Source organism: Mesitornis unicolor, unplaced genomic scaffold (genome assembly GCF_000695765.1).
Source record: "Mesitornis unicolor isolate BGI_N332 unplaced genomic scaffold, ASM69576v1 scaffold5609, whole genome shotgun sequence".
Taxonomy (NCBI): Eukaryota; Metazoa; Chordata; class Aves; order Mesitornithiformes; family Mesitornithidae; genus Mesitornis; species Mesitornis unicolor.
The window spans coordinates 48,850-62,699 of record NW_010206431.1 but is presented as its reverse complement, the minus strand read 5'-3'; the positions used below and the strand labels follow the sequence as shown (position 1 = coordinate 62,699).

General features: G+C 38.5%; 1 protein-coding gene across 1 annotated transcript in view; it reads left to right on the top strand.

Annotated features, from left to right (window-relative positions):
- The first annotated feature begins 5,061 nt into the window (after positions 1-5,061).
- SMPX (small muscle protein, X-linked) overlaps positions 5,062-13,850 on the top strand; it is a 12,495-nt gene continuing 3,706 nt past the window's right edge. The window contains exons 1-3 of the mRNA XM_010191742.1: positions 5,062-5,198; positions 8,744-8,803; positions 13,722-13,811. Of these exons, the coding sequence (XP_010190044.1) occupies positions 8,765-8,803; positions 13,722-13,811 (129 nt within the window). The 5' untranslated portion in view covers positions 5,062-5,198; positions 8,744-8,764. The remainder of the gene's footprint in view (positions 5,199-8,743; positions 8,804-13,721; positions 13,812-13,850) is intronic.

The window sequence follows — 13,850 nt, the reverse complement described above, 5'->3', positions numbered from 1 at the left end:
GACTAGTAGATTTATTCATATCTTCAGCATAGAAAGCATTCCTTCCTAATTGTCTTATTTTTTTAGAATGTTGGAGATGTGGGATGCCGAGGATTTTTTTTCCTCATGACTCATGGGAACTAAGGTAAGTGTCCTGATATTGATTCCAACTTCAAAAATCTTCACACCTACAGTTTATCAATCTTCACCTTTTATTTTCTGTTCAGCAGATACAAACCAAAGATAGCAACTGATCAGTCACATATGATTCAGCAGGTTGGTGCAGTTGTCCTTGAATTTGGTCAATTTTAACTCAAGACATTAATTTCTTTATAATGTCCTTGATTTTCTGCTTCCTCCAGCCCATTGCCCAATGTTCCTTGTTCTGGGTCCGTCTTTCTACCAGGCAGATTGTTCATGTCTCAACCATGTCTTTAATCCTGTTAATATGCCGTTTAGATGAGGAATCATCGGAAGTTAGTCTTTGTTCTCTTTGTTAGGCTTCACACGATTTCTCTACTCAAGCCTACTACATCTGCTCTCACAGGATGATCATAGCTGTATGTAAGCTGATTACCTGCACAGCTGCAATTTTGTTTGATGCTTTATTACAAGAGATAAGTACCTTGCTTTTTGTGGTGCTGAGTCCTCCAGTCCTCTGGTGTATCTGTACCTAGTTCTCATACATCTTTGGGTCAGATGGGTACAATGGCAAAATACCTTACTGTACATCAGGTGAGGTCTTAATCTGACCATTGAAGACAAGAGCTAATAGTGTTCAGCAGATGTAATCAACTAATGGGGATGGCCTTCTTCAAAAGAAATCTGTTATGGGATTGAAAAAGATAATGGATGCCTATTCAAATTATCCTGATTTGTGAAAACGATGAGTAGTCTTTCTGTTCAAAATTTCACCAGTGATTCAGTCAGTTCCTATTTTGTCAAACTTGTTTGCCCAGAACAATGTCTGATGGTGCAATGCCATGTTTTTTGTTTCTTTTCCAAATGATGCTGAATCATTATAGCAGACAGGATGTTTACAAAATCAGCATGTCATTTAAAATTCATACTGCCTTCAAAACCTATCAGTACCCTTGCTCCTTTTTATGGTATCAGCTTTACCAGGTAGAGTGGCTAAAGTTTCCCAGGAGAAAAGTGGAAACAAATTTGTTGCTTGTACATCATCATCGCATTTCAGTTACTCAAAACATTTTGGTAAGTAAGAATTTTACAGAATACAAAGCAACAGAGAATATGGTTTTTGGGTAATTCAGTGGTCAAAGCTATCATGTTCTAGCATTTGTGTGGTTTATATTCATAATGGAGTTTTTAGAACTTAATACAAATACTTAAATGATGCTAAAAATGCTATTAAAATATGCTGGGACTCTGAAATCTAGAGCAAGGTCACTGGCAGCCTCTAATGAGACCATCTACTTAATACAAAGCTAATTATTTCTTGATGGAACAGTCTGTGATAATAATCACCATGCTTTTATATGGCAAAGAAAGAGAGCATACAGGAGTTGAATTAATATTTAGCAGCTCAGAAATGTCACAAAAACAAAATCAGCTAATTTAGATATGTTTGTTGATTTCCTGTCCACTAGATAATAGAAAATATTTTTGCATGCTATTTTATGTCATTCGTTATTTAAGTAGCCTGATGTTATTGTTATTGGCATAGCTGTACAAGTAGAAACTCAAGAGAAAGCGCTTGATTTTTTTCTTTATATTAAAAACATATAGATTGGGGAAAACTGGGAGAAACGGTAGAACAGTAGATGATACTTCCTCAAACAACATCTCTTTTGACAAAGCAGCTGAGGTCTGATATTCTTTCTGCAACCTAGGATTCAAAATTATTTTCAGTTTAAAGCAAGAGTAAGAACTGGCTCTGATGCCTGGTAACTGCTAGCTCCATTGTATTTTAGATATTTGTAGTTCTGTCTAACCTCATGTGTCTGGGTACCATTGCAAAGTCTCTGTCTTTCGTCACGCTATGTGCCAAGTCATTGTTACGTGGGGTAGATACATCTTTACTAAGGGAAAAGAGGCCAAAAGTACAAATAAAATCTGTGAGAGTTAGAAAATGGATGGTGCTATATTTTTTCCAGGATCTTCTGCGTTAGTCCTCTGACAAACCTCTGATAGCTCATTTCTTATTTTTAAATCTTAGTCAATAACTTAGGTGTGTTTAATGAAGAGAATAGCTGCACTAGTTGCACTGCAACTTCAGTTTTTGTATTCTTCACCAAACAATTAAAATGAAGATAGAGATAGGAATTAATTAACCAAATATTTAATATCCTGGTCCCACTATTCTCACCTAGTAACTAACTGCAATTTATAGAGGTAAAATTAAGATAGAGAAGCAACGTTTTGCATTGTGAAAGGTCTATAATATGAAGCTACTACTTTGTAATTTGAAGCAAATCCCTAGGAATGTATTTTTTAACATTTTGCTTCAAAAAAGTCTTGTTTCTGGTGAGCTGAGATTGAGACTGCTCCTTTGTTGACTTGTATTTTCAACTGTATTACATTGTTTGCATTACACTGAAACATTTTGCTCTATAATAGAAAAAAATATTTTCCTTTTGGGAGCCTCAGGGAAGTTATATCTGTGCTCCTGAGGTTTCTCAAAAAGCAAAACATTTAAATAGCATATTAAGTAGTGACTGCTTAAAGAAACAATTCTGACATTATGCAGTGAAATATCTCAGCTGAGAAGTAATATACATACATGTTTCTGTTACGCATCAACTCCGTTTTCAAAACAAATAAGCTGTTCCAGAAAGCATGTTAATTAGACAAGCTTCTAGGAATGCAATGAAAGTATATTTTTAACTGTATTGGGTTTTTCATACCTCAAATAAATTCATTGTTACTATGTCTTTTGGACTTCTCTACAGGAGGCGTAACAATTTTATGCAGCGTGTGTCAATGTACCTGGCCCTAACTTGCCAGGTGTTGAATCCATCATCTGAAAGGCACATATGCCTCAGTATTTACTTACTAAATCATCAGCTGAACGTATTTGGCAGATGAATCTGCAAGTCATGGGGCTGTGCATCCCAGTAGTTATTCAAAGGCAATGGTACTCTGCAAAATAATGGTAAAAAAGGTCTATTTTTTGCCTTAAAATCTCTTCAGATCTACATTTTCTGATATTAGTGATAAAATTTGGGTTTATTCCTTTATCCCAACAATTTAATACAGTTTAGGTGTGATAGTTTATGGGTGTTAGGTGTGTGACAGAGGTAGATTCTTTTCCTATTTACACATCACTGACACTTCCTACTAAATTACTTGTCACTGCCATGAAAATTTGTTGAAAGATACAGTGTTGAGCTGGTATTTCTTAGACTTATTTGCAAGATGATGGGATTATAAAATGTAAGCAATGGCCTACCTTTGCTAAATTAATGACACATGGAAGAAAGAACTGTGTATTCCTGAGCTTGTTTGTAATAAAACTAATGTAATAGAAATTGAAATAAATTCATGTACAAGATCATGTTACAAAAATATATCGCCTCTTCCATTGCCTTCTAATACTTTAGTTGTAAATATAAACCTTCACAGGGGGATATATAAAGTAATTTATCTGACTCCAGCTTTGCTTTAATGTGGTCTCAACCTCCTGGAAGCAAACTCCTCAGTTCTAGGCAAAAGACAGGTCTGTAAGCCCTGTTGCGAACTCTGCCATGTTTTAAGTGCAATAATCTTCTCATGCCTCAAAATATTTGACAACAACCATGCTCAGCCTTTCTGAGGAGATAGCCCAAGGAGTTTCATTGGAAGGAACTGATTGCTCTATGTACTTCCATCAGTCTCAACCTAACACAAATGCCTGTTGCATGACTAGATGTGTGTCCATCTTGTCATGGATCCTTGAGAAGAGTGTGACTGTGAGTAGCCTGCAAGCTGCTGGAGCAAGTCATCAGCTTCTTCAGCTGCTTCCAGATGACAGCACTTTCAGGAAAGAGGGCAGCAGAGTGTGATTCACAGGCTTAACAACGTGGTCTGGGTGGTCATCTTCCTCTTTGAGATTCTTGAAATAAAAAGTGATAGTTCAAAAAGTTAAAATCAAGGGAAATCCTCTCTGAAATCTCTATTCCACCCACTAGTTGTTATAAATGTCTTTGGCACTAATTTTGGAAATTGCTGAACTTCTAAAAATTGCAAGTAGCAGGAGCAGCAAATGTCCAGTAAAGCATTGCCCATTAACGACACTGCTGTTTTCACCATTAGTACTGTGGATCAGGTGGAGAACAGGTACAGCAGAGGAGTGATGAAGAGGACAGTTCACTGTTGTGAAGATGCTGTGAACAGGAGGCTCTGCTTCTGGGAGTGGAAACATGAGGCTATGTCCCATGCACACCTTGCTGTGGCAGATGTCCTGTGGTAGCCTCTACCGAAGGACAATATTCCAACCAGCATGAGCATGACTGTATAATAAAGTTTCACTTTCCTCATGAGCCACAGCAACTCCCCCCTATGCTCTTCCTTTAGCATTTCTTCATCCACATGCCCTAAGGCTCAGCAGCTGGCTGCTATGGCCTCACATGGTCAGGAGCTCTCCTCCCCAGAAGCATGGCTGTCCTGCATGCAGGAACACTATGCCAAGACCCCAAAGCAGCTGCTGTGTGAGTTCGCTCCCAATCCGGCAGCGATACAGTCACATTGGTATGGCATTCACCTCCTCTAGTTAGTCCCTCTGAGGTGAGTTCTTCATAATTACGTCTCCATAATTATTTCCTTCTCCTGTGTGGCAGCAGGGAAGCATGTGCTGCCCCGAACACCACGGGAGGAGTTGTGCGTTACCTTTTGCCTACGTGTGCCTGACATTTGTGAAAATCCCAGAACAACATGGAGAGGGAGGGCAGGAAGAGGTCCCAAAGGTGTGTTCCTTCAACACCTCCTGCTTGACACTTGAGCCCTGGCTTTACGATGGTCAAGTGTCCCAGGGGACCAAGTTACAGAGTGAATCAAACTCTATATTTAGGAAGAACAACTGGAAGCTATGACAGGAATTCCCATTTACACTTTGCTTCTCAGCTGAGTCCCACTCCAGCCTGGAGCAGCTCTCAGTGCCGTCCGGGCTGAAAGCATCGGAGCTATTTCAGACACATTAAAAGGATCACAGTCAATACCACAGCTGCTAGAAGAAGGTACCTCTTTCAGCATCGAAAGGAGGTGCACATACCCACTTGACGGTTTGGAACTTTTCTTATATAAGTAAATAAGTAAGCTAATCTTGAAGGGGTCAATTAAAAACTTGAAAGACCCTGACGAGAACTTTTTTTAATTACTGCTGCAAGGAGACTGCAATAGTTGTGGGTTTCTGCTAATTTTAATGTCTCGTGCAGTGTGTCAGAGTATTCAGAGCAGATTGTTATAGTTATTGCTTCATAGTCTGTGGGGATCTTTAAAGATTTAGAACAGAAAGTCACTTAAATACCTAGTAACTCATAAGAAGTGTAACTGTGTATTAGCTTGAATACTGTAGTACATAGGTACATGCTTATTTTTTTCCATATGTTTGTTAACGCTAGTGAAATACTACATGGGGATTTTGGTGGTAAGAGAGGTGTTTTTCCACTGTGAGCTTAACAGGTAACTGTAGTGGAGACAACTGCATCACAGAAAATGTGATTGCGTTTGCCCAGAGCATGTTGTAAGTTTTTTTGTAGTAGGCTGGAAGCTGCAAAGTGGGGGTTTCTCTTCTTTCTTTGTACTAGCTGAGTTGCACAGTAGTGCAGTTCCTGTCAAAGCCTTTTAATAAGCTAGTACAGTGCAGTTCTGTGTCCAAAATACCCGTTGTGCTTGATGCCGTGAGTGCGGTGGGGGGAAAGGACAGCTTCCAGCTGGGACGGGGGGAGGGCTTTTTCTGTTGTCTGTGTCCTACTGTATGTCTCTTGTGCAGATTACAAAAGATGGCATTATGATATCTCATAGTATTTAAAGCAATTTGTGTAAGTCAGCTTATTATCTTGCTGCAGCCCTATAAGAAATTATTTTTAGCAGAGGGACAGAAGATAGGTCCTTTGTTTTACAAAGGTTCTTTTCAAAACACTGATTTATTTCACTATAGTAGTGAATTTCACAAGTAGTCCTGTTCATGAGTACTTGCACTGCGCAGCAAGGGAATTTGCAGGGGAAGTCTGGCATAAAACAGCTCCAAAGTGAACTAACATTGCCATTGCTGTCTAAGTTTGGCTCAGCATGCAGCCCATAAAAGGTAAAAGGTAAGGTGTGGGGAGGCCAGAAAGACACCGGGGAATACAGGCTACACGCGTCTGCGTTTCTGTGGCTGCGTGCATGTGAAATCCTGCTGTGGAAGTGAGGGTGAGGAGTGATTTTTTCAAGTTTGCAGAGCTGATTGGAATGCCAGAAATAGCTTAATACAATCAGAGCAGCACTCTTGACTCACTCTCTGAGATGCGTGGCAAAAGAACAAAGGAATTTATAAAAATTAACTAATCACTTTAGTAATAGATGCATCTGTGATCTAAGGTTTGTTTTCCTGTGGTTGATGGTCAGTATTACTCTGGAGAGAAACTCAGGGAAAGGAGGGAAGAGAGAGAGCCAGAGAAGATTGTCTATTTTTACTCAGTAGCATGCTGTTGTCCTGATTTCTCTGGCGGTAATGAGGACAGCATGAACTGGTAGGAAAATCACCTCCTCCAAAAGCAGTCCTACAAAATTGTATAATGCATCTGTCTTTAGGAACTGGAGTCTGATTGCAATCATTTAGAACGCAGACTGCTTGTGAACCCAGAGCACCTCACTGAAGAGCACTATCACTGTGCTTGTTCTATAGTCCAGATTCAATGTAAGTCCTTGCCCATTTAGCTTGAGGTGACCCAAGAAGTGTGTATCAGTGTTTTTGCAATGCACAGGCAGGCGAGATGAAGGAGTATATCTTAGCTTGGATTTCTTTGTGACAGCTTTTACAAAGTAGATCCACAAACATAAAATATTTTATGTTAATTTCCTGTGCTTTTGTTTTCGTTTTTCTTTCTGATTAGAAAGAGGAGCTGATAAGAAAAATTAATTAAACTTTTCTATATTATGAGTCATATCTTTCCAACAAACAGTGGGCTTGTTTTGTATTTATCTTTGGAATACAACCCCTGGTTAACAGCACAGTTATTCTATGCATAGTAAAGATTTTCAAAAAGGAAAGCAAGAGAGTACGGTAAATCCTTCAAATTTTGTTATGAACTTCAGTGGCTGAGATTTCATCCCTCAAAGTAAATTGTGAAGTTTTTAAAACTAGCTGTGATTTTAAGATTGTAAATGTAAATGTAAAACCACAATATAAAACTCACTAGAAGCATGCTGGATTTATTTTGCATGGTAGGATTTTTTTTCTGATTTACTAGTTTAGTGGAAGCAAATTAAACCCAAAGCAATCTATGAAGATGATGCCCTCTGTCTTAAGGGCGTGTGTTGGTTTGGACAGCACTCTTTACAGCTGAGAGTGCAATCAGAGAGAGACCTCTAATGGCAGGTCATTTCTCCTTTATGTTTTGCTCAGCATTATACACAAATTTAAAGCCAACATGAGAATATGCAAGAGCAAGTCTTCTATGCAGCCCTAGTGGTACAATTTAAGGCTGATATTCCAGGCTGAAGCCAACCTATGACTCATCTATGTCTTTCTTTGGTACCACCTCCACATGACAATTGCACTCTTTGGAGTACCAAAATCTTTGACCCACTTTTGGTTTCTCCATGTATTTCTGCTATGCTCTCCTACATAATTTCTTACTTTTCTCAATATTTTCTTTCTCATCTCAGATTAAATACTGTAGCCAAAATATGCTGTACTTTGTGATCAATGAGTTCTCTGGTCAACTAATTTCTCACCTTTTAGAACCTTTTTATAATGAAATAAGTTAAATAACCAGACTTTGATGAAGATCTGGTACAGTTAAAATCTTATTTCTCAGTGAAATAATAAAAGGCTGAGGCAATGTTTCAATTAACCTGATAGTAAAATTTCTTTCTTGCCTTTTTTTCCCTACCTTTACAGAATCTTTGACTTTTCTTTTGGTGTTTTTCCCTTTGTTATTGTATATTAATACTGATTCAGTCCATATTTCTATGCCTGCATAAAATTATCTGAAAACTTCTGTTCTTTTTTATCTCATTGCTAAAGAAAATCAATGGATCTATATGATCTACAACTTTGAAGAGAGGCTACATTGTGTCCCAGCAATTGTCAAACAGAACTTTACAGTTTGACCATCTTGATAATTTTCAATCTGTAGGCATTAAAGATTTGCAAGGATTTGTGACTCAGAAAATGGTTATGTCTGCATTTATCAATGTTTTGTAGCAAGTTGTGCTTTATTACAAAGAAGGTTTAAACTGAGAGTTCTAATAATTCCCACATACATACTGTGACAGAAATAATCATACATTGTTTATCCTCCAATGCTTCCCTTAATACTTACTCAATTTACAATGCCATTAGGGTTTGAGAGATTCCTTATCTCTACTCATTATTGTTTTTAATGTGAAAGAGAGAGCTCCATTTGTGGCTATGAAAGATTAATTGGAGAAGCTCAGGTGTTCTGTCTCTTTCTGATATTCAGAAGGAATAAGTAAGCAACCCTGAAACTGAGAAGGAAACAGGAGCTGGGCAGATGAAATGGATGCCTGTCAAGAGGCAGCATGGGTTAAGTTCTAGCTTATCTCCCTGAGCTATCAGAATGTCAGAGCCTGTAACACTTTCCTATTTTGCTTGCAGGGATAAGCCTCTGTCTTAAAAATGTCAAAACAGCCAGCGTCACATGTCAAAGCCATTCAGGTAAGAGACAGTATTTATGTTTCTAATATAATGAAATAATCAGTCTCGATCTCCATTGCTTGGCAAACTGCATTTTGCTCATACAAAACAGTGCAGAAGTGCTAACTCGGCATTACTTTTCTGAAGTGTAAAGCTTGGTAGATACAAAAGCACTGAAAAAGTTTGACCTGAAGAGCATCTTATAATCTGAGCTGATAAAAAACTGGATCAGATGGTAGGTTGGTTGATTGCTTGCTTGCATGGTCTTTCCAGTGTTAGGTTATGTCTGTTGGTGGATCAGCTAAGCAAAGCACGGTGATACTTCTGCATTATGGGTAAAACTAGTTGTTGCAGCTGTTATATTTTCCACAGAGTTAAAATAATGCTGGAAGAATTATAGGCTAAAAAGATGGCATAGCTATTGAAGTTTTTTGTGTCTCATTCCTTTTGAAAACAACCCCACAACTTCAAATATTTGCTTAAGAAGCATTTTATCTAAAAGCCAAAGTAAAATGAGAGAAATGTTGATGTTTTAATTTAGAAAAATCTTACATGTCACATACCTCCTCAAATGGCATATACTTATGAGGATGAAAGTGGTTGTTACATTCTTGTAAAAGAAGCAGCTTGAGAATTATCCCAACATCTTCATGAAATAGCATCTTGAATACTGTATTTAGCTCCCGCTATCATTGATTCTTGTCAGAAGGCCAAAATATCTCCTGAGCTCCAGAACTTTACAGAATTTTCATGTATTTTGTAAAATGCGCTTGCAACCAAATTTTCCCATGAGTTCAGATTCCCTTAAATTACATAAGAAACAAAAAATTTAATTTCTGAAGTCTAATATATCCTCTGTTTTCCCAAGATAATACTAACTCAATGGATTGGAATATCCAGAAGATTAACTACCCGGGGGCTAGACAACATACTGAAGTTGCAAGGCACCGTAAAAATGCTAATTCTCTTTGTCATCATCAACTCCACTGGAACAGGCATGCAAACTGCTGTACTATAATTCAGTTGAAATTATCAGAAGCTTGCCATTGATGTAACTCAGTTCAAATTTTCATCTCTCTCTTACAGTGACTATGGAAATATTTGTATGATTAATGAAAAAAATGTAGATAATTTATAGCTCAAAAATAGTTCTGTTTTACGTTTAAACTCCATAGGCATGTATAAACATTTTTAAGGAATTAATTTGGCTTACTATTTTCCTTAAAGAAGCAGTTATAGACTCTTTTTTAGTTTTATGATGACTTTCCAACTTCTAAATGTAAAAAAATACTTCTAGTTTATCCATTAAAAAATGCATTAAGTTTAAGGACCAAGTTTAATATTTTAAGAAACTTTTAATTTGGGAAGGTAATTTGAATAATGAGAAAAATTACAGCAGAAACTTTAAAATAAATCTATTGAACATTGTGCCAAAGGTTGCTCCAGCAGGGAGACTTGCACTTGAATTGATGCCTATTACACTTTGAACGCTCTAAGAACCATGACTCTAAATGCCACATTACTTTTATACATTGTGATTCATATATATTATGATCCTTTGCTATTACATGCTATTATAGTTTGACTGACATCCCCTGAAGAATATACATCGTGCTGCAGCAATAGAAATGTAATGACACTTTACTAACTGAAGTATTTCATGGTACTCTTTTGTCAAAGTGGCCTCTTCCTGACCATATGAGATGAACACTAAAATCATTTGCCAACAGCCACTGAATACAGATGTGGGAAAGTTAAAGGCAGCAACTGGTTACCAGGAGTAGTTCGGGGCAGTAAAAGGCCAAAGTACTGTTATTTCCCGGTAACATTCATTGCTGGCCTCCCCCTCTCAGTATGTAAAAGGCTCTGTATAGCTCTGGCTGACAATATTCTTCCTACAAACACTGCTCTTGGCTTTCTCCAGAGGTAAGGGTGTTTCCTATTTTTTTTCTGGTTTACATTCAGTTTTCTCTGTAGTTCCTGTGTTTCTTTTTTTAACTTAAATATGTTTATACCAAAGTGGCTTTCCAGCTTATTCAGTCTTCCTTCTGGACAGTGAGGAATGGCTGTGATGCTGGAGAACTTATCCGTAACAGCTCTCAACTCATGCATGGCTGCCGGTAATTTAAGACCCAACAGTTCCTGATCTGGATACGCTGTCTCTAGTAAACAGAAAGAAGAACATATACACATCTCTAAGTACCAGTTTAATCAAGTCAAACCAGTAATGTATGTTATATGTCATGCTGCCAGATATTTTTCCTTCAATCTTTTCAAGAAGACCTTAGCCCAGTACATCAGTATGCGTACCTACTCATTATGAAAACTGAAATGACATCCAAAATATGGTAGACACTTTCCAAAACCAATGGAAGATGCAAAGCCAGTAGTTTTAATAACTAGTATGATTAAAAATAATAATCACACCTAGAAAATCTGTCTAAAACAATTATAATTTAGGATTTCAGGAGTTTGGAACAAAAATTTTCTTGTTTATCATTTCACTAGATGAGGAATACCTGAGGAAGAGGTCCCTGAGGGTACTATCTCTGTCCTAGCATATGGCTGACAAGAGCCCTGAAATGTATTTTTAAAACAAAATTGCAAATTTGTGCTGTTCACAGCACAGTACAGTCCTTACAGAGCTATACTGGCGTGCAGAATTTGGCCCCCTGTTTGCCCATTACATGGCCGCTCATCTGTGAGAGGGGACCAGGTTTAGAGAGAGGTTTACAGCTCAGGACTCTTTACTTCTGGTCAGGAACTGTTTGAAAATCAGTCATACTTTCATTTCACACTAGAAATATTTTATAGTATGTGTTATCAGATCCAGACAGTGTTAAACTATGTCTTAAAGGCTGCTCATTTCACCAAGTGAATATTTCATGTCGGCGTACATCTTGTCCAAACTCTGATGTGAATGGATTTATTGCAGATAAAATAGTTCAAACCACTTCAGTGTGACACAGATTTCAGTGAAAATGCTGAAGCAGACCAAAGAGCAGCTTATTTGATTTAATTAGCAGTCTGGCACTTAGTGACTCATTTTTGTTTCCTGAACCATTTCTAGTTGCAGTTGGTCTGTCAGTCACAATAGGAAGCGTAGGGACCAGGTGTCAGAATCCCCACGCTGTGATGTGCCCTGGGTGGCCGTGGAAGGCTGACTTCTGCTCTTCCTGACTCCAAGGGGAAGGAATGCCCGAGTTCAAAATGAGCACCAAGAGGAGAGAGAACTCTTAACTCTGCAAACTTGTACGACCACGCTAGCTGTAAAGTGCAGAGGAGTTTCATATTCCCAAAAAAGAAGCTGCCCAGAGGTACCAGAGCCTGGCGGGGGAGAGGTTTAAAAATCAAAAGCAGCAAAGCTGGTATTTTTCCACTCCTAAATGCAATAATCAGTTAAAGACTGCAAGGCTGAAAATGCCCTGTCTCCTGGGAACTTAGGAAGTGCAGGTGAAAGGTTTCACAATATCTAAACTAATGCTTAGTGAAAAAGCATTATGAAATTAATACCCCGTTGTCTACAAAGTACATGGCCCTACAGGCATCTGCCAGCCCCACTGCAATGGCAGCATCACGTTGCATAGATAAAATGAAGGGAAATAGATAAATAGAATGCAGGGAAAGGTGCTTATTTCTTGGCAAATGGACATTTGATTGCAGCTATCAGAACTGTTGTTTTCACTGAAAACAGTGGGCTCTGTTCCTGTGTTTGCCCAACCCAGGCATGATCTGCAGGGCCACGATTTGAGCAGAAGGATGGGATTATTCATCTTCATTTAATGCAAATCAGTCAGATGGTAAACTACAATAACAGCTCACTGTTGGAAGGTTCTCTGCTTCTGCTCCATAACATTACCCATTCACCTCCTGGTTTTACCAGTGGGAGTCATGATATTTTGATGACGTTTCCTAGGAGCAGCTTTTCTTCTGAGATCACAATATAAGAATAGGTATAAATTGTGCACTTAGTTGATCACACCATTTGACTTTTAAAATAATCTAGGCTGGGTCACATTGGGAAATAGATACATTCCTAACAAACATTTTCTGCCATTCTTTACTCAAAAATCTTTACTTTTAAGGCATCTATTATAAGCCCCTTTTATGTTATGGCTACTGGCTTTCTGCCACAGATAAAAAATCAGACCAATGCAGTCATGTGGGTATCGTACTGGAGGGAGTCTGCTAAAGCTGGGAGCTAGCAGTCTCTCTGGCATTGGAGCCGGCTCAGCCTTCCTCGACCTGAGCCCCCATTGCAGAGTGGGCAGAACCCAGCAGGGGCTGGAGGGTTGAAAAGCCTTCCTGCTTTTCCCACAGATCCTCTTTGCAACCAAGGGACACATTCCCAGGACTAAGGCATTACATCTGCAGTCTGTAGCACCCATGGGTAAATTTTGTTGGCAAAGTCACACTTTAAACACTCATGGCTTAAGTTGTCTCAGGACAGGCTTTCCTTCTTAACTACCTGTGATTAAATGAAGTGAGAACTGGTGTCACTGGGGGAGGGAGAGAGGTCCAGCGGTTTTGGTATTATTGTAGGATTTGTGTCATTTATACTTAAATGCTGATTCTGGCACTCACATTCTATTTGACCTTGATCAAATTGAAGCAGACCCAGATGTCTGAAGACACGTTAGTGTCTAGTACTCTTTTGTTTAAAGTCCAGTGAAATCAGGGAGCATTGGACTAAGTGCAGAACTTCAAAAACTTTCTAGATAGCTTTGTTTTTTCACTTTCACTTTAAAATGGAGATTAAAGCACTTCCCTTTCTTTTGGGAGTGGTATGATAATGCATACATTGAAGGCATGAGTGCTTGGAAACCATGATAATTTCTATACTCTTGTCCCACCTTTTTTTGGTTACCAACTGTAACCATACATTTACCAGCTGTATGTCCATCAGTCATTTATATGCATCATAATTTCCTTTTCACAGGCTAATATTAACATCCCAATGGGAGCATTTCGACCTGGTGCAGGCCACCCTCATAAAAGAAAAGAACTTACACCAGAAGAAGTGGAGGAGGTAAGAAGAAGGGGGAGGAGGTAGATTTTTTTTTTCCCC